The 21,983-nt window shown below is 42.6% G+C and overlaps 1 protein-coding gene across 1 annotated transcript; it reads right to left on the bottom strand.

Moving 5' to 3' along the window:
- Positions 1–16,620: 16,620 nt before the first annotated feature.
- TOPORS (TOP1 binding arginine/serine rich protein, E3 ubiquitin ligase) lies at positions 16,621–21,983 on the bottom strand. The gene is given in 3 exon segments (XM_038124546.1): positions 16,621–17,832; positions 17,835–20,127; positions 21,734–21,983. Coding segments are annotated over 3 exon segments (3,132 nt in total). The 5' UTR covers positions 21,893–21,983; the 3' UTR covers positions 16,621–17,152.

Genomic DNA, 21,983 nt, shown 5'->3' with positions numbered 1-21,983 from the left:
AATTTTCTGTTGGACAAATAAAAAACTCTTGTCTATCCAAGTGAATCACACAAAAGATAATATTAATGTTGATTTTCAAGTAAGGAAATGTAAAGAAGCATAAAACTCCTGCTAGTAATGGTCCTTCGTCATTGCTTGCCAGCAAAATATGTTCAAAATAATAGTACAGGAAAAAAAAGGTAGTAATTTTATAAAAACTAAACCCACAATTACTAACACACACTTTTGCTCCTAACTTTAAAAACCTTAAAAATCTCACTAGTCCTCATACTTTAGGGAAGTTTGTCAAAATTCTTTACATTTTGCAGAAACAATTCAGCAATTTTTCCAAACTCACATATGGATTTCAAGGGGAATTTAGAGAGGAAACCAATACTAATAAGAGACCATCAGTCAGAGTTGTTAAGAAGTGATTAGGGCCCTGGTTGTCTTATAGACCCCTGTGCAGCTGGAGTTGTCCATAAGAGTCTCCTTAAGTCATTGATTATTCTGATTAAGGAATTCCCCTTGCCATCTCTGAACTGAGGACAGATTTCACAGAATAGGTTTGCCAACTTTTCCTAAAATTTTGAGCCTCTAGAGTGAACATTTTCAATGTTTCCAGATTTCTTAATGTGCAGTCTAACACACTTCAAAAATGCCTGGCTTTCAGTAAGCTAATAATTCACTTTTCATAAGTTTACCACTGCCAGTTATGAAAGGATGTAAATAGACTTGTTAATTTCCTCTAGAAGTCTTGCTCTGCTCCACTGCTTATATAATGGGCATTTGGTACGTGGTATCTCCCTTTAAAACAAACAGAGAGATCCTCTATCTCTCAATGTAACACAGGCTATGAAGTAAAATTTGAAGCACCCAACAGCAGAAATGAAAGATTTCATAAACAATTAAGCTTCTTCTGTGGGTCACTAGCTGTGGTCTAAGCTTTCAAGAGCAATGCAGGGTTTAACTGAAAAACACAAGAGTGCTGGTAATGGCATTTTTTTGGTCTTGCCTTTATAAACTTGTATTGTTCAAACTGCCAAATTTTCCTTTCTCTCCTTTTCTCTGCCTCACAACACCAGCAGGAGAACATTTATGGTAGTACAGGGCTTCTTTTTCCACTCACCATGTGATGACATGAAATGTCCTTTGAAATTATTTTCTTGAAACTCTGGGGGATCAGTGCTGAAGTGTGCTAAATACCACAACTGCCTCCCACTCCCTACAAACCAACGTGGCAGATTCTCTTTGAGGAAACTATTCCTCCTTGCTAAGAGGCAGAACTGCAGACTTTGCTGCTTAAGGAGCTTTTGCACTCAATTCATGAAATACTTCATTACACTGGAAAGCTGATGATCAGCCTGCCAGGTCAAAAACACTATGACACATGGGCCAGTTCAGAGAAGATTAAAGAGCAGCTTTTCTTGTGATCAGCTCTTCCCTCTTACAAACAGAATGGAGAGTATTTAGGAATAAGAGTGCCTGTACTTTTAGATATTTAATTTTCATTTATGTACAAAACATTAGAGGTATAAGCTCTTAGCTATGGAGAGGCAATCTTAATCTATCAGGGATTTCTTGTATCTTTACAGTCAAAAAAGTAAGCTCTGGAATCACCAGAATCAACAAAAAAACTGGAACAAATTTACACAGCAGCTGCAGACTGGAGTGTGTATATGACCTTGAGTCTTTTTTTCATAACAATGCATAGAGAAAATGAGAAAAACACTTAATTTTATCTTCTTAAAAGATTGTCTGTTAATTTTCTTCTTCATAAAGTGAAACAAAAGTGATTCTCAGGGATGGCATTTTCTTTTCAATTATAAAAGTTATGCAAGAAGCATGTGAGGAACAAAGAAATGAAGCCCTCATCACTAGGTCTCTGAGAATGTCACAATGAAGCCATGATTAAAGTATTAAAATCATACAAATTGGGTTGTGGTAGACAAAAATAGATGCGAGGCAGCAAAATATAGAAAACCATTTTCCAAGAAAACTGAGACCAAATTGAAGTTTTAGAAATTGCACCAGTTTTATTTAAACAGTTGAAGGAACCTTAAAATAATCTGAGTTGACATTCATATAGGTTATCCCAGCACTCTTTTACCTGACTTTGGCTTATTCTGGTGTCCCTTTGCACCATTTATAATAAGAAAAATTTAATTAATATGCTTTGGGTTAATATAAATAATTATATATATTCTTGTGCAATAGCTGAGCTATCTTGTCTGTCAGGAGATACTCAGAGAGCTGCAGTTGTTCTGGACAATTCGAGGGAGGGTGAGTGTGAGGGGAGTGTATATAAATCAGCTGGGAGTACAGAAGGCAGAGGAAGATTTTTCTTAAGGGTATCCAGGGAACAGATAAATAGCGTAAATATAATCACAATGAATACCACTTAAATCTTTTAAAAATCCTACACTTGCTGGGAGGGTGGTCCAACAGTTGAGCAAGTTGCTCAGAGAGGTTCTGGAGACTTTATTCCTGAAGATATGCAAATCCTGACTGGTTAGGGTCCTGGGCAACCCACTCAAAGAGAGCCTGCTTTGATGGATCAGTTAGATGATCTCAGAGGTACCAGTCACAGAAATGTGGTAGCTCTGTAAATGAACAACCTTAGACAAAAACAACAGAGATTAGGAAAACAAAACAAAACAAAATAAATCACAGAAGGGAAATACGTATTCTAAGATTAATTTCATTTAAAGCAAAAAATGCTATTCTAAATTCCTATTCCTAATCTATATTCCTATTCTGACTTGTTTTATCTATATATGTGGTAGTGCTCATTGTAGGAAGCATATATGTGGTAGGAGAAAGACTACTTAAATGTGAGAAACCTAGTAGGGGAGAAAGAAACAGATTTCACAGAAGCTATTTAGTAAACGTGAAGCAACAGAAGCTCTCCTGAGCTCTGAACACTGCTTGATACAATGTAGGCCACAGAGCTCTGTGAACATTTGTGTCTTTCTATAAACAACGTCTTGCCTTGCAAGGGAAACCTTGCTGTTTATCTAAGGCTGTGTCATTTGAAAATCTAATATATAGAACTGTGAGGATGGTATCAATAGAATGTGGGTAAAAGACATGACATGGGATGCACTGTGTAGCAGTTCTATAAGCCTGTCTGACAAATGCTGTGGGAACTGTATAGAATTCAAGTGTCAAAAACAGTCCTTATGATATCCAAAGCCTGTAACTAATCACACAGGGAGCTAGTTAGATTTTCAATTTTGTAAAAAGGTTTTCTCTACTGATGTTAGGTAAACAGCTGGCCTGTTGAGGTCTAGTGCACCCTCTGGTCTTTGTCAGCTTGCAGATCACATTGCTTGCCCTGGTGTGAAGTTGAGGCAATAACAAAATAATTATACAGCATCATTTCCACTGATTTCAGAAATCTAAGAAACAGGCCTGAAGAGCCACTCCCTTTCTCCTGAACATTCAATTAAATGATTCAAATGTTTTTCAACCGAATACTTTAACATTAATTTCTTTAGAAACCCACCATCTAAAGATGGCATCTTCAGTTCTGAAGATGGGATGCCATTGCCTGTAGTTCATTATTTCCTAGGAACTTAGTTAAACACATATAAGTATTTAAATTAACAGACTTCCTTCTTTATCTGTTTCCTTGGATTGCTTTATTAATGAACTGTGTTTTTCTCTTGCTCTTCTAAGAAACTGACTGCACTATTGCTAGTGGAAATAATTTTACCATGTGTATTTATTTTACTAAACTGAATCTCAGTGTTTCTGCTGCCCATCATTTCCAAGCTGTTTCTCTTTGAGATAAATCATAAGGAAATGTCTTCTGGGTCTGTTCCTGGTGAAGGAAACAGAGTGATGTGTCTCAGTACTCCCTGACTTTGGCTAACTATCATGGTTCAGTAATCCTTCAGTTTCATCCTTCAATTCCACATCACCAAAAGGGGGGAACAATATGTCTTTTCTGCTGGCCTTGACTCTTGCCTGTGAGGAGGACAAGACCTCTGCAAAAAGCACCATCTCTCTTGGCAAGCACCACAATGTGGCCGGTAAGGTCTTGGACAAATTGACTGAGAGGTCATGCTGCAGCTGTTTGACGCAATATAGAGAGATGGCCAGTGTTCAACCAAGACAAAGAAGGTCCTTGGAAACCTTTGTCCTAAGTTTTGAATCTTACAGCAGTGCTGAACAGGGTGATTTGATCTGTACACTAACCTATGCATGCTGAACTGGTTCAGTGAGGAGATATTTTCACAAATTTTACCCAATGTCCACAGCATTGAAGCCCTGGGCATTTTAACGGTGCTGTGTGTGTATATTGGTTGCTTGGTCCAGTCCTTGTATTTGCTCTTTGCAAAAACACAAAATAACCGAGGGAATTCTAAATCTTTGTTTGTGATGCCATTATTTGGCTAGAAAATTTGTCTCTGTGTACATGAACAATGATCTTATTAATTAATTTGTGACAATTTTTTAAAATTGCATTGATTTTAAAAGATAACTACATTAAATGGTGTATCCAGTTCCTGTCTCTTCCTTACACAAAAAATAATTAATGATCTTTCTTCTTTAATATTGAAAAACACAAAAAATTTTGCTTGCTTTGGAGATGTTCTTCAATGTAATCATGTACAGAAGTCTAGTATAAACAACAGCAATTTTAATAAGAAATACTGTTATTTTATCATTTCTAGTAACTTCTTCAATATGCCAAACCCTAAAGGTAAAAGCTTTCCACACCCACACTGCATTGCAGTCTGGCTGGCACATGTGAAAGTCAAGCACTTCAGGAGAGGAGTTAGGTGACCGTGCACTCCAGGAACACTTCTCCAGTTATACCAGTTGAAGAATATTGGTAGGTCTTTTCTTTGTCCAGCCTGCAGGAATGAGCATTTGGATAACGTTTTGGCCCCATTAGAATCTAGTGATATTCTGATACTCTGTATTTTAGCCACCTTCTGACCTAGAAATCCTGTCCACATCTTTGAAAATTCAAATTTTCAGTGAAATGAAACAAAAGCTCTATTGCTTCAGGGACTTGTGTACTAACATGGAAAACTGAGTAATAACAAAAGGACAGAAGGAGGGGTGCTGAGTGCTAGTAGAGTACCACAGAGTGCTAGTAGCGTACCAGATAGGGCAGGGGGTGATTAGAAGTACTGTGGGAAGAAGAAACGACACAGTCATGAAGAAGTCAAATAAAAGTAATTAAAAGGGAACTAATGAGATTAGCCAAAACTCTAATGATACAGTCAGAAGGATGGGAAATCAGAGGGCATTCACCTCCTGTGAGAAAGAAACATGTGCATGTGCAGAAAGCCAAGACAGAGAATAACAAGGGCATGGAGGGGAAGTCCTCTGCGTACAGTAAGGTAAAGAATAGTACCTCTGAAAGCATTTGACTAGAACAAGAGGTAGAGCTATGATTCAAGATGAGGAGGAATCAAGGCTGAACAAGGTCATAGGTCTGAATGGCAAATGTCCCATGCTGCTAACAGTGATGACTTGAGATGGTGCATTCCCCCTTAACACCTTTTCAGGCTGCAGTGCTCTCTGAGAAAATGCTTGCTAGGCCTCATCCTTGAAAATGCCATCTGGGCTCAGGTCTTTCTGAGCTTATCAAAAAACAGTCTCCTCCCAGAAACTCCTCACGAGCTTCTGTTTTTCCCACGACCAGCCTTGGAAAATATTTATCTGGTCTGAATAGCATAACTTGCCTGTTCTCACACTTTCAAAGGAAGTGCCAACCTGTCTCCGTCTCTATCTGGGAGCCTTCTCAGCAAACCCCGGCTGGCCCCGGCCGGCACACAGCGCGGGGGGGCAACCCCCAAAGCAGACCAGCAGTGGGGGGACACACTCTTGCACCCGGGGGTGCTGGTGGCTGTTAGGCTATTTGCCTTTGCAGCAGAGAGACTTCTGGAGACAGCGGTAGAAGATAAAAGGCCGACTCTCAGCAGGAGGCCAAACCAAGGTTTATTCAGAGCCCCAGAGGGACCCTGGTTGCCTCAGGGGGGCCTCTAGCTCAGAGCCCTGAGGAAAATGCAGACGCTATATTTAAAGATGGGAGGAAACGGAAGGCATATACATTGCTTGACCAATAAAAATCCCCCAGGCATCAGGCCATGGGAATGGACATTTGAGATAATGTATGGGACAGTAGTTGAGGGGCTGACCTTTGGCCCCTAGCAAATCACCCGATGACTTTGTCCGGAAGTTCTGGATATAGGGGACGGGATACCAAGTGATTGACAGGGAAACTAGGGAGGGGGGTTTGGGGATGATCTCAGCAAAAGGAAATGCCTAGATAGGCAAAAGGGAAGGGGCACATTCTGGGATAAACGTTTGGGAACAATAAGGGAATATAAAATCATGCGATTACGAAGTATTACAAAATATAAATGCACAATACTACACCAACCCAAACTGTGGCCAGGATAAAACATTGTAATGACTAAAGTTCACTGTCATGCGACCCTACAAACAGAGGTCCAGAGTGGGACCCATTTGGAGATGCAAAAGCATGTGAAGTGAGTATATTTACTGACCTCTGAGGAGAATTTTTCCACAGGTACCTTATCTTGCACTATGTCTGCACATATACTCTTTGCACATATGTCTGGAAGTTAGGTTACGTGATAGTTATAATTTAGGATAAATGCTGTTAAGTGTTTTATTTCTCTGTTAGATTGTTAAGCTTAGGCTATAAATAAAGATATAATTTAGGTTAAAGTACTGTTAAGTTTAAGTGCTGTTAAGCTTTGAGATGCATTCTTTTTCATTCTTGTTTACACTGTCTTTACACACAGACACACACATACACTTCAGTAGTTTCAATTAATTTCTGTTTTAATAGCCTGGATTTTGTTTGGTTTTGCTGTTGCTTGCTTCCCTTCTTGTTGTGCCTCAGTTGTCCTTGTTAAGTAAAGTGAATCTTGCCAACTAATCTGTTGTGCTTTGTAGTTTAACATTACTGTAGTTTAAATCTGACTTTTGCTTATACTCTTGCTAGTGATTTATTGAGCGATCTCAAACACACTTGTTCAGGACAGATATGAAGGTGGTTTTAGAACAGAATGGTTTCAAAAATGTTTGGTTTTAACAAAATGCCAAATGAGTCAAAATTAGCAAGGGATAGCAGTAGAGTTGGTTGACAGATATGGTTGGATACATGGTAGCAGAATTTTTAAAGGGCCATTGATGCATCAGTGACTGTAAGAGGAGTGATAACTGACACCAAAATTACATTTCTGCCCACAGACTTCTCAAGGATGTAAAAAAAGAAGGAAAAGAAAAATATCAGATCTCTGTGGAAAATCAGACAGAACCGGAATACCTAATAAAAAATATTCCAATGGCAGGGCATTTTCATTTCTCGGAAGAGACTCCAGGTTTTCTTCCTCTTATGGGGTGAATATTTGGCAGGCTGCACTATCTGAACTTGCTTCAGAGTAGTAATTACCTATTAAGTAATTTGAGTAAATAAATGAAATATTCACATTCCTAGTTTGTTTTCAGGCAATAAGTTTCTTATCAATATTTACTTCCTCAGTATTCACAAACACTTGTGGTAATTTGCAGTTCCCCCAAGTAAACAAAAACTAATAGAAAATATTATTCTAACAATTTTTAACTACTGTCTAACTTATTCCCCTCTTTCAGAATTAATTTACTATACTGTAATTAAACTCCACTACTAAAATGTGCTTCAAAGCACTTCATATAAGGCTAAACAAAACAACATCCTAAACTTGTGCCATTTATTGTGACAATCTGTCGACTTGTTGTGACAGGCGTAACAGATTGGTAGCAAAAGATGAGCAGCAAAGGCTGGCTGACTGACTTTTGTTTTAATAGATGATACTCTTGCTTAGCCTCATTTTTAAGTGATCAGAAGTAGAAAGACCATTTTCAAAATAATTAAAAACTCCTTAAAGCTGAAATGTAAGTAGTGTTGCAGTCTTGGGGGAAGAGGCAAAACCATAGCTTCATCATCCACACAAGGCTGTAGAGGAGACATGAACTTACTTACTTGCATGAAGGAAATTTGGGATGCAGATTTCTTCCTGATTCAGTACAGGTTGATTGATAGTTTGAGTCAGGGCTGGGCTGAAGATGATGACACTGAGTCACTGTTTAAAATCAGTCTCCCAGCTTCTCCTCCTGAAGGCTGTCTGTCAGGGCTTGGCCAAGAAATCAGATCACTGTTCTCATTTCCTGTGCTGTGAGGTGTGGGTTTGGAGTCACAGAGCCATAGAATATCCTGAGTTAGAAGGGACACACCAGAATCATCAAGTCCAACTTCTGACCCTGCACAGGACACCCCAAGAGTCACAGCATGTGCTTGAAAACACAGTCCAACCACTCCCAGTGGAGGTGTAGATAGGCTGGAGGCAAAAAAACCAGTATTAGATATTGGCAAAGAAGAAGCACTTCAGGTATCACTGCACAGCTGAAGTGCTCAGACAGACATAGACCCTGCAAAAAATCACTGTTTTGCTCAAATGTATGGAAACCACAAACCTGGAAACTTCTTGCTGGGCAACAGAATTTGCTAGTAAGAAGTTTCTGGAAACAAAACTGACAAGCAGCCTCTGGCTGGCTCTGCTCATGTCTTCAGCACCATCAAAGGCCAAATCCACCAGAAATTAGTCCATAACCATAAAGACCTTAGTCAAAACTCAAAATACCTCTAAAAGGGTCTGGAAATGTGCAAACCAGTACAGTCAAAAGCAGACAGAGTGTATTTGAAAGACATCAACAATATCCCAGACAACCAATTTTCCAGAATTCACTAGCCACATAATTGACTGCACCAAAAATAACCGGAGACTGAAGCAAGGAGATCAAAACAGTGCTGGAGGTAAAATTCACAGATCTGTTTTTTGTTTTCCTGCAAAAAAAAGCAGCCAAATAGATTAAAGATTACTAGAGGTCATAACAAAAAAGCCATTATTATAATGTGAAAGTACACATTACCTCTTAAAATGCCATTGTCCAGTAAACACCGTATTTATACACTGTGACAATAATTTAATCAGATGACAGCCTGATGGAAATGGATCAATTAGTCATGCAGAGGCTGTACTGGAACCAGGAAATATGAGACGACTTAAGAAAAAGAGATAGAAATAAAAGCTGCATATAAAGATAGTTAAGAAATTATGTCTGTTTTCATCCAGTAGAAGGAAGTATGAGGACAGAGGAGACATTTTTATCTTGTGCTGTGCAAACATCACACAAGATACTTCAAGAGAAGAAAATTACTTCCAAAAATGCTGTGAAATTCTACAATTCAAGAAAATTTGCCTTTCAAGTATCCTATTCTAAGCTTAAATTTAAAATAAACACAACAGCAAGAAGTCATTCAATGCTATGAAAAGATGCAACCAAAGGGTTTCGGGTTTTGGTGGGGTTTTTTTTGTTGCTGTTTTTTCTGGACTCCAAAGCCAGGCAAAAGCCCAGCCCAGGCAGACTAAGAGAAAGGGAAAATAATTGTCTTACTAATGTACTTTCCACATTCAGTAGAGAACACCAAAAAATGTTGGGTGCTCTTCTGTAGATGAAGACATGTGTTGGTACTTTTAATGGTGCACAGGGTACCACTGGTCTTATACCCATGCTCCAGGAAGGCTGACAGCACCCTCAGTACTTCCACCTTGCACAAAGCCCTTCTTAGGTTCACAGCAACAGCTGACATTAAACTCTTGAGTTTTTCTCACTAACATGACAGGCAGTCTGGAGTCAAGTGTCCAGAAGAGGAAAATTAGAAATATAAGACATTTTTGAGATCTCTAAAATGTGCTAAAATGAAACAAATATTCCTAACATTTCTATAAGATGTTTTTATTTAGAAGGTGTGGCTTATCTAGAATTCCCTCTAACTCATGTCTTTGGAAAACTCTGACTTTAAAAGAAATTAATGACCTGAATGACCTTTAGAATGTTTTTCATTTCTATTCCCATGTATTAAGCCACTCACAAACTCTAGATCAACAAAAATGCCGTTCTACAAGATAGTTCACAAAGTTTGTAAAATAAAATAATTCACTAGTAAATCTGACAGACTTCATCAGAAAATCTGTAAGTCTTTTTCACTATGTCTGATATAACTTTGTATATGCAAATGCTCACTTACATGCCATTCACTGAAAATTCACAGAAGCAGTTGTTTCACAAAAAAATTAAGAGGTTCATCTCAAAAGTTACACTTCTGTTCAAATGTCCTGTTACCATTATGAAGTTTTCTGACTATGCTCTATATGCTACATTTTCCACAGGAGACTTACCCTGGAGCCATAAAAGCTGCAAGGCTGCCAAAGGGGTTTCCACTTCAGCAGGTCTTCAGAGGAAACCTAGATGTTGTTTATACCCATAGTAACGTATAGAATCAGAATCAGACAGAACACATTGCCAAATACCGCTACCCATTTTGTCCAAGCTTTCTTATTTTCATCTCTAGTAGGTATGATGCTGTGGGGTTCAACTTAAGGCATGAATGCTGGTAGTGTGTTTTCAGAAGACAGATGGCTGAAAAATTACTTACCCTATCCTTATTTGTCTCTCTTCTCCTGAAAAAAAAAGGTAATTTCTTCAGCTCTACAATATTTCCTGTGTGTACAGATGTATGAAAATAGCATACTTCTTGAGAAATTCTATTAATCAGAGATGCAATTTGGATTATAAATAAAGTTGTCTTTAGAAAAAAGACTGGAAATTAGTTTTTTTCAGTCCCCTACAACATCAGCTTTTGCAAAGCAAATGCCTGCAGATATTAACAAACTTTAATTTTGGGAGGTATCACTTTGGATTCTATTATGAAAAAGAAAATATAACCAGTTGGGTTATTATTACTCTGCTTATTCTCAACTTCACTTTGCATCTTCAGTTTCATAGAATGGTTTGTGCTTGAAGATCATCTACTTCCAATGCCCCTGTCACGGGCAGGGATGGCATTCACTAGATCAGGTTGTTCAGGGCCCCATCCAACCTGGCCTTAACCACTTGCAGGGATGTCATATCCACAGATTCTTTAGGCAACCTGTTACAGTGCCTCACTATCCTCAGAGTAAAGATTTTCTTCTTAATATCTAAATTAAACAGCCCTCTCTCAGTTAAAACCATTGCTCCTTGTCTTGTTACTATCTGCCCATATAAAAAGTCCCTCTCCCTCCTTTTATGCACATAAAGAATTTGACAGTTGCAGAACAATTAAGCTGTACTTCTGGTACATCTGTGTACTTCAATATAAATAAAAGGAAAACAAACTGCCTGAGTAGATGGAGCAAAAGTACATTCAGAAGTAAATGAGCCATAGCACGGACAAATTTAAGTTAAAGTAAGAAAGACCATGGAAAAACAGGGAAGATAAACTGTGCAGGAATGTTCACCATTGCAGAGATATTTATTTCCCTATCCTTTTTAAGCAACCTGAAAGCATGACAGGGCTGACACAAAGCTGTTCTTCTGACAGTTTTCTAGATTCTCCTGTTAGATTATTAAGTGGTACTGGCAATGTAATGCTTCAGGACCTGGAAGCAGAGCAGCACACGAGGCATGCAGCACAAAGCTAAGGTAACTGGAAGCTGAACCAGTTTGCACCCCCACCAAATACTGGCAAGTTCCAATAGCTGGTTGCTTGGCTGAGGAGCTGGGATTCTGGGCACAAGGACAAACCAGTGGGGCTGAGCTGATGCACGGCCCCCAAGTGATGGGAAGCTCCTGGCACCCCAACACCACAATCTCAGGCTAATGGCTGCACCACGCCAGAGCTGGACATCAGGATAGGCAGACAAGATTTGGGGAGAAGGCTGGATTGAAATGCCCTAAGGGCCCTGACGTTAACTTCACAAGATTCATACTCTGTCCGTATTGCCCCATCTGATCAAATATCTGAGATACCTGGACACAGAAATATGCTTCATCTTTGCAGTTTCACTTCAATGTGATGAACCTTACAATCTCATTTGAAGCACAGCAGGGGGGGTACTGAAGGAGGAGGCTCATGCAGAGCACCCTGGGTTATGATGTATTTCTGACAGGATGAACAGCAAACAATACCTCAGGCCTACATGAGTAAGCTCTGCATGCATGCACAGCAAAATAACTCTGGTAGGTTTATCCACTCTCATTGTTTCTCCTGAGATTTCAAGTTACCCCAGTGTGAGAGACTGGAGAAAATCAGTACTTGCTCAAAACAACCAAAGTGCGTGTGTGCGCGGCAGGTTGGCAAGCTCTGCAAAAAGTGGGATGATGAACTTCTCCATATCCCACCTCCCTGGAGCCTCTAGTCCAGCTCCAGAATGGTTATCAGCCACTGGCACACCAGAAGCCCCAGATGGAGGGGTGGGTTCCAGGAAGCCTAAGCAGATAAAAGCAGTTGCACAAACACCCTCCCCCTAACTTCTTCTTCTAGAAATCTGGGTAACTTAAAGTTGGATGGGTTAAAGTTTGCTAAGTCAATGCCTTGTGAAATGCTTTATGTCAACTGAATGTTTTAAAATTTGCCAGGTACCCTTATTTTCTAAAGTTTGCCTGTAAAACTTTGTTTAACCTCCTGAGAACATTCTGTTTCTCCCATGCGCCTGTCTCAGGGAATAAAAATCTTAACCTTAAAGAAGCATATCAACAGAGTCCAGGGCTTTACACCCCAGGTCTGGTAGATAAGACACCTTCTTCTCAAAAGGCACTTGGAAAACTGGCAAAATATCCAGGGAAAGTCAAATAGCCCCGGATAACGTTATGTGAGTTGCTAAATCCAACACAACTGCTGGCTGAAGTCTTGTCTAAACCTACAAGATTATGCCAGGGGAACTCTAGAAGAGGACTAATAAATCTCATTTCCTACCTTGAGCTGATTAATACAGTTCAGTCCATGTCCTACTTTTGGCTGGAATTTGAGATCTTTTTTAGAAGCAGGTACAGCACTGTGTTTCAGATTCAGTATGAGAATGATGCTGATAGCATACTGATGGTTTGGTTGTTGCTAAGTGTGCTTACTCTGAGCCAAGTTATGAGCATGAGCGGCTCATGCTCTGCCAGTGAGGAAGCGCACAAAAAGGTGGAGAGAAGCAAGGCCAAAACAGGGGACCTGAACTGGTCAAATGGATGTTCCACAAAACAGAATGTCACACCCAGTATATAAACTGGGGGAGTTACCCAGAAGAGGGCCTACCTGGGTTTGGCACTGGCCAGCAGGTGATGAGCAATTGTATCGTACATTACTTACTTTTCTTTGGTTCTCTCTCTCTCTCTCCTTTTTTATTACTATTACTAATACTACTGTTATATTTTACTCCAGTTAAATTCAACTGTACTGCAATATTTTACTCCAGTTCATTATTAAACTCTTAACCAAAAAGTTTCATTTATCTTTTTCCCCCCAGTTCTCCTCCCCATCCCACTGGGGTAAGGTGTTGTTGAGTAAGCAGCTGCATAGTAGTTAGTAGCCAGCTGGGGCTAAGCCACAATGCTTTCTCTACAACACAATAACCCTTACTAGCAGCTGATGCCACGTCACGCTGCTTACTCACACTATGCAGGTAGGTGCAGTAGGAGTGATGAGCTGGTTTACACAAAGCAGCACTGGAAAGTAATGGCTGCCTGTAGCACATTTGTTTTTCTCAGCTGTGCTCACTGCCCTAGACACCCTTCACATTTAATGACAATTTCCTAGTAATGAGTGTCATGAAAAACAACCAAATGAGGTTTTGCCACACTGTGAATGTCTTTGAAGTATTGAGAATGTTTCCAGACAGCTTGCTCTTTTCCAGTGTTTGCAGCAGATCCCATGCAGCATGCAGCTCCTCAAACCTCAAGAGCAGATTCCCAAGGGACTCCTGGGTGTTGCAATGTTTGCTCTCTCAAAATAGAGAAGCAACCCTGCAGTTCTTTTTTTCCTCATTGCACTGACATTTTTAACTGAACCATTTCCTGATCACTGTGGCCCAAGACCATGCCATCTCCCAACAGGCCTTCTCATTCCAAACCAACAAGTCTAGGACATCTTTCCTAGTTGCCTCTCTGAGTACTTATAATACAAAGTCCTCTCCCACAAGCTGTAGGAAATTTTCAAATCTACTCACTACAGCAGGAGGCATTTCCAGCTGGTCTCTAGAAAGTTGAAATCTGCCATAAGGACAAAGACTGCTGATCCACAGATTTCTCCTAACTGCCTGTTAAATTAACTTCTCAGCACTGGTGTCCTGGCTGGACAACTGATAGAAGACACCAACCACATCCGCTTTGTCTTCCACCACTTCACCCTCACCCAGAGACTCCCAACCACATCATCACCAACTGTAAGGGCTGTATCAAACCTCTCCCTTCCATTTAGTGCAACAGCTCCACCTTGTCGTGCCCTCTCCTCAGTAGCCTGTACCTTCCAGCCCAGCACTCTGGGTGTAGAAGTCCCACTTATGCCAATGATATCCCAGCTTTGTGAATGAACCAAGGCTTCAGTCAAAGGCACTTGCAGCAGCAATCCCTGAGCCATCTGCCAGGGATACCCCAGGCCCTGAGTCCCTGCCCCCCAGGAGAATTTGGAGAGGCTGTCAGAGCTAAACAGAACAAAGGGAACCACCACATTCATTCCCAGGAGATGCCAGAGAGCTCTTAGCAGCCAATAGCCAAAACGGACCACAGCAAGCCCACCACTCTAGTTCACACCACATGGCCTCCGAGCCTCCCAGTGCCCTAGCTCCTTCAGACATTTGTGCTCCTTGAAACCTAATCCCATGGTAGGGACCCACCTGACCCCTGCAGCCCAGAGACGCTCTCAGGGGCAACAGTGGAGGTGACTGTCACCACTCCTGATTCTCTCTCAGGCTCAGCCAACCTGTGCCGACTGGTTGGGCAGGAGCAGCCCTTCTCCACAGCCTGGGCACTTCCAGGTGATGAAGATCATGGTGTAAAAATGTGGGTTTTAGAATGGTGGGTGCTGCTGCCTATTTCTTGTCCCCAACAAACCTCTCTTGTTGAAAAAGCAAGTTAACATTCAGGCAACACATTCAAACCCCCACTCAACACTCACCACAACTGGCTCAGTGATAGAGGCAAGAAAGGCTCTTTTGCAAGGTTTTATTACAGCAGAGCATGGCTGGAGGGGACCCAGCGAGGAAAAGAGAACAACCATGTACAGCGGGCAGCTTAAGAAGGGCAAGGGGTGGGGAGTGGAGCGAAGGTCTGGGCAGAGGGGTTTGGTCTCCAGGGGAAGGGGAGTGGCCACCAGGGATACCAATCCAGTGAGGGGACAGGGAAAGTAGAAACCAGGGGAAGTTGCAACACAGAAGCCCATTGGAGAGTCTGTCTTTTTCCCCCCAGGAGAACCAGCTCTGCGGTAAGTAGTTACTGCCATTGTCAGGGCTGAGGATTTGGGAATTGACCGAGGTGGGAGAGTTCATGGGATGCTACCAATGGTGAGACAAACTGCCCCCTTCAGCCCCTGGATAACCACAGTGGAGCAGAGACCCACCTGCAGGCTGTGGAAAAGCCCCACTCTGGAGCAGGTAGAGATGTCCTGTTGGAAGCTACAGCCCATGGAGATCTCACACAGGAACAGGCTCCTGTCAGGAGATGAAGCCTGCACTTAGCAGGTTTCCTGGCAGCTGGAGCAATCTGTTTCTGAAGTACTGCAAACCTGTAGAAAGGGCTCATGTTAGAGCAGAGGAACAGTGTAAGGAGTAAGAAGCAGCAAGAATGTGATGGACTTAACATAATACCCATTCCTCATCCTCCTGCACAGCTGGGGAGGAGGAGGCAGAAGAGCACATATGAAAGAGTGAAATTGAGAAGGGAGTGGAAATTTGTTTCAGTTTTGCCATTGTTTCTTATCCCCCTACTCAAATTTTCATTGGCAATAGAAGATACTAATTGTAATCAACTCTATCTGGCTAGTGACAGTACTCTACCTTGTCCTTGCCTCAACCCAGCTTTCCCCTCTTACTTTCTCCCCCATCCTGCAGAGAAAGGAAAGTGACAGAGCAGCAGCTTGACTAGCTGGCAAGCAACCAGCCAAGGTCAAACCCATAAAACATAAAACTCATGGAGGTAATGCAGGAGAGACAGAGAAGGTATCCTCCTCATTCAGCCCTCAGAGCTACTGCTGTGCAGAGAGAGAAGGGCCAAACCTGGAAAACAAACCCTGCCAGAGCCTGTGTACTGAACATACCTGCAGCAGAACACCTAGGATGTGCTGAGCTGGGTGAATGTTGCTTATTTCAAGGAGGTCAGGAGGAAGAGTTTTATTGCCAAGGCTGGACAAGACAGACGTTTTTCAAGTATGCAGCTGCAGGATATAAAGATAAGACTTCTTCAAGACTGCACAGCTATAGAATGCAAGGCAGAATGCACAGGTTCCAATAAGGGAAATAAAAAGAAAAAAAATTTAAAAAAAAAAAAAAAAAAAAAGGTTTCCCAAGGGAATACTCCTATGTTAGAATGGGTAGGACAGAGCAGCCACCCAGCTTTTGGAAAAACCAATCCCAGGCAATCTGATCAAAGTTCCTGCTTTCAGTGAAGGCTTGTACTAGCTGATCTCCAAACAACCCTTCCAACCTGAAGTACTCCGGACTGCAAAATATCCAATGGTCTAGATACATGAGACACTCAAAATCAAAAGAAGACTCCATTTGCAAAAATGCACAGTACATATGCAAATATATTTAAACAAACAACAAAAAAAATCCTTATTGCTTTATTCAGATTTTGACATAGCTTACGTTAAAATTACTCAAAGTCATTTGAGAATTTCTGTAGAAATCACTAACTGCTTTTCAGCAGAGATCAGCTTAAACCAGAGGTTGAAATGATGCTGGAATTCAGACTGAATCACTTTTTATGAACTAAACAACATTTTCCTGGTTTAAGAAGAGCAATCCCCATAAAATGCATTTCCAGGCTTTTGTTTTAGGCTCCTTTTCTGTTGTTTGGTCTACACAAAACTGTGAAATACTCTGTGGATGGCTTTATGAAATTAAAACTTCCAAACAGTCCTCTAACAAACTTTTAGAATTACATACTAGCAATATTCTATCTTCTTTGACTTAAAAGTGCATACACATTCAAAAGTTTTATACATTTCCTAGACATCTTTTTAACAGACAGAAACCCTATCAGACATTTTAGTTCTCAAGGGGAAAAAGAAAGTAGTTAAATTCACAGTTTTAACAAGTGTTCCAAGGAAAGCCTACTACATTTTTTCTTCTGGGAAATCAAACCACGAGGATCTGTTGACAAGTCTCTTTGGCAGTCTCAGTATCAATGGCTCTCTCTCTGGACACTCTAGGAAGGAAGTCCTGGGGGAAGGCAGTTGACTGGAAGGCGCTGCTGGTGCTTCCTGAACATATCTGGTTACAGTTTCTGTGTGAGAGGTGCTACTGCTGGTACTCACTGTGGTAACACTCTGATCAGCTGCTGTTTCTTGAAGTTTGACATCAGCATTTCTAATGCCAACATCTAAGTTTTCCCTAGTGGTAGGGATATCATACTTTTTGTCTACTCCTCCAGTTTCCTCACATCCTGTCCTCCTCAGAAAAGAAGATGGAGACCCATTTTCCCTCTCATTTATTTGAGTTGTGCCTGTCCATGTAATACTGCTGTCCCATTCGTTACTTTCTGGTTCCTTGCTACTATCACTATCAATTGTAATCACCACTGGAGAAGAATGTACTGAATTGCTTGTGTGATGTTTCCGGTGTTTCTTCTTATGCTTTTTCTTTTTCTTTTTAAGATATCTTGTTGTGTCTGTTGCTTTTCCTTCATAGACTATCTCCACACTTGGACTCCTCATTTTCTTCTTCCTTTTCTTACGCTTTGTCTCACTGCTTGCACGATTGTCTGACAGACTATCTTCATTTTTGCAGCAGTCACCAATTTTGAGGAAGTTTTCTTGGACTCATTTTCTCTTTCTAGACTTGTACTTTCCATGAATGCATTCTCCAGGTGGCGAGTTTTGTACTTCCTTTTTCCACCAGGCTTTTCACTTTTCATTCTGTCAGCTCCTCCAGAAGGAGTCCTTGATCTGTTGCTTGACCGACTCCTTGACCTGCATCTTTCGTAACAGTAATAGTGTCTCTCATGGAGTCCCCTCTGGCTATGCAGATCTGTCCTCTCAATAAATGATCGTATCCTGTATTCTGGACTAGCAGATTGCCGTGAGTAAAGTGTGTTAGACCGGATCCTCCTTCTACTGGAGGATTCATAGCTGTCTCCAAACACCTTTCGACTACAGAAAGCAGAACCCCACTGGTGTCTACTTTGATAACTGTCTCTTACATAATAGCGATCGCTGTCTCTACTTCTTGATCTCCTTTTACTGTGGCCTTTACTGCGTGAACGTGATCGGCTCACTTCTCTGGATGGAGTGCTCTCACCACTTAGAGAGCCCCTCCGGCTTTTCAGAGAGGCTCTGCTGTCATGAGCCCTTGATCTTCTACTGCTTCTTTTGCTCCTATGTTTGCTACTATCTCTGCTTCTCGATCGTCTCCTTTTAGGTTGGCTTTTGCTACGGTGCTCCCTTCTAGACCGATGGCCATGACTGCCTCGACTGTCCCGTGAACAGGACTGTGGGCTTCTAGACTTTCCCTTTTTAGACAATCTGCGATTCCAAGGGGAGCACACTGTGTCACTCCCTGGAGAGGGGCTCCAACTCAAGTCCTGTGGAGGCATATCTTTTCTTTTACATTTGTTCTTCTCATCCTCTTTTGATTCCAGCTTCTCAACTGCAGGAGATAAACAGCTTCTACAACTTCCTACATCCTCCCTGTATGTTGGGGAATGTGGTGAGAAGCTCCTGCTTGGTTCACTGTCACTCCAGCTGTGACACTGTCGCTGTTTCTTGACATCTTCCTTTTTCTCTTCCTTGATAGACTCCTCAGAGTCAGAGGACAGCTCAACCACTTCTGGTGTCCTCTCAGCTAACGGCTTAACGTACCCAACAATGACACAATTGTCTGAGGAAGAGCCACTGTCATTTGAGTCAGCGTTAGCCTGTAACTCAGTCTGCAGCTTGGTTCTTCGGCTCCCTGAAGCAGAGTCCTCATCAGAACTTTCTGATGACTCCAGAGGAGAAGCTATGGTTGCGCGAACCTCTTCTGAAATGGAATAGGAAGGCCCTGGAGTTTCATCATCCCACGGGGCCTGACCAAGACCAGGTACAGACAAGCTATTATCCGGCCCTGGTGGGTACACCACATCTGGAGATATTGTAATAATTGATGAGTCTGAGTGGCTTCCTTCCTCATATGATGGTGCAGGACAGTCATAATTGGCATGTTGATCGTATGCTTCTAAGTTAAAAGGACAACGGGCAAAACTGATGAATTCGTGCAGGAAGTGTTCTGTCCGATTCAGCAAAAATGGCTTTAAATCATCAGCAAAGGCCTGACTTTCCAGATCGTATCTAGTTACGTTACTCATGATTATGTGCTGCACAATATTGATCAGAGACCCGTGGGCACCAAACAGGACTGTAAGCTCTCGCTTCAACCAAGGAACCAAGCGGTGAAGGCAAGCAGGGTTGCGGCGGAAGAATTCTGCCGAAATCTCTCGGTATCGGCCGCCATCCTGAATGCTGCGGATGCGCACGCCGGTGCGGTACAGAGCCCTGCGGAAGGTGATCATGTCCTCCTCCTGAATCTGCCGCAGAGATCTGCCCTCTGCGCTAGCCTTTCTCCTTGAGGCCAGCCTCCTGATCATCTGCTGAATCTCTCTATGTCTGTGTCGCGCTGGCTCGCTTGACAGCCCTTCAAACAACATCCCGTTATCCGGAGGAGACAGCGTCCTTCGGGAAGGGGAACTGCGCGTGCGGCGTTCCCTCGTTAAGGTAGTGCGATAACGAAACCTCCGGCCATCAGGGCTGGCAAAAGAGCTTGTTTCCAAAGGGCTGAGTATGTACTCCTTGAAGTCATCTTCAGCACGAATTGTATGGAAAATGGAAAAAAAGGGTTGCTTGCAGAGCGGGCATTCTGCTTTGTTCTTTGACCATTCTTGGACGCAGCGGAAGCAGAACCTATGCAAGCAGCGATCCAGATACGCAACGTTGTCAAATCTGTCCAGGCAGATGGGGCATTTGGAGTCGGGAGACGCATCTGTCGGCAGCTTACTGGTGCTGGCTTTTGGAGAAAAATTGCTATTTTCTGCAAACTCCTTATCTGACGTCATGTTCTAGAAAAGACAGAGACAGAAGATCATTGCTGTCACAGAGAAGCGAAAATCTTACACTCTAGATGCAGAAACCTATAACAATTGCTTTTACAGTTGCAAAACCCAGCAGTGGCTCCGAGAGAATGCTAAACAAAGAGGCAGCATGACCTAACTACTTTGTTTGACTTCTCTTCACAGTGAGATCTAGTTCTTCAGTGCTGCAAATTTTACAGAGTACCCAAATCATGCTGGCATAGATGAAAGTAACAGGCAGGCCTGCCTTCTTCTCCACTCTTAAATAACTCCTTTGATGTGGTCAGTAAATTTATGATTTCATGGTATCCTCCAAAATATAGCTTAAAAAATCTAGCATTTATATATGAAAAGTATGAGAACTCTTAGTTCTGTACTTTAAAACAAACCAGCCAAAAGAAGTAACTGGTCTTGAACTATGTTATCACCTTCCAAGTTCTGTTGGACCTGTTCTGTTCCTGCACAGTCTGACCCTCTTTGTTGGGCATTCATGCTGGACCATACACAGCTTGTCGGACAAGATAATCTCCTGGGATGTGTTTCTGCCGAAGTAAGTATTTTTTTTCAAGACTGAAATAGAAACAACCAGATGTCATGCTGAAGTACAAGTACACACTGTCTTTTATCTACTTAGATTGTTATGCTGTTTGCCTGAGATAGTAAATTTCCTTCACAGTGACTGGTCTGATCTTTGAATTTGTGTTGAAGACAATGTTGATAATACAGAGATATTTTTGTTATTGCTGAGCAGGGCTTACACAGAACTTTTTGTACTTCCACACTGGTGAGGAAGTTGGTGGGGCATAGGAGGCTGGGGGGAGACACAGCTGGGACAGGTGACCTAAACTGACCAAAGGAATTTCCAGACCATGTGACATCCTCAATATATAACATGAGAGAAAGAAGGAAGAAGGGTGAGACATTTGGAGTGATGATGCTTGTCTGCTCAAACCACCATCACACATGATAGGGCCCTGTGCTCCAGGAGAAGACTGAACATCTGCGTGCCCATTGGAAGCAGTGAATTAATTACTTGTTCTACTTCAGCTGTGTGCATGGCTTTTGGTGTCCTTATTTAACTGTCTTTATCTCAACTGATTAGTTTTTCAGCTTTCACCTTTTCCATTTCCTCCCTGATCTCAGGAAGTGTGTGAGTGGCTACCTGGTGCTTGGCAGCTGGCTGCGGTGAAATCATGAGAGATGTCAAATATGGTCAACAAAAAAATCAATCTATTTAAAAGTTATTTTAAGTTTTGGCGTTGCCCTAAGGCATTACAATTCACTGAAAATAAGTTACCACCCTATTTCAAAATCCACTAGCCCGTGTTTTGCAGCCTGTCTGCCAGCAGGCCTTTCCCGCCGGCAGGATACCGGGAGATGGGGCAGCAGCAGCGCTGGGGCGCCAGGGGCTCAGCCCGGTCTCAAAGAACTGCCCGCGCACCCGCGGGGGTGAGCAGGCCCCGGCCCCGGCCCTACTCCGCCTGCTGCGGCCCCGGCCCCGCTCCCCCGCGCGCCCCGCCACCCTCGCCTCGGGAGCCGCCAGCCAGCGCCCCGGAGGCGACGGCGCTGCGCCCGCCCCCAGGCGCGCACTCACCCCGGTCGGGCCCTCGCTTCCCGTGCGGGCCAGGGCCGCGGCCGCCTTCAGCCTGTGGCGCGTCCGGCAGCGCCCGGTGCCGGGAGGCTCCCGCCGCTCCTCCCCTGGCGGGCGGCGGCGGCGGGCACCCTCCGCCAGGCGCCGGGACGGGTCCGCCATCGGCGGCGGCGTTGCCACGGGAACAGCTGCCCGCGGGCACGGAGCTGAGCCGGGATCTGCCGGGAGCCAGGCCGGGGCCGTCGGCGTCACA

The sequence above is a fragment of the Motacilla alba genome, chromosome Z (assembly GCF_015832195.1).
Source record: "Motacilla alba alba isolate MOTALB_02 chromosome Z, Motacilla_alba_V1.0_pri, whole genome shotgun sequence".
In the NCBI taxonomy this organism is placed as follows: Eukaryota; Metazoa; Chordata; class Aves; order Passeriformes; family Motacillidae; genus Motacilla; species Motacilla alba.
This window is presented reverse-complemented; position numbering and strand designations above follow the sequence as displayed.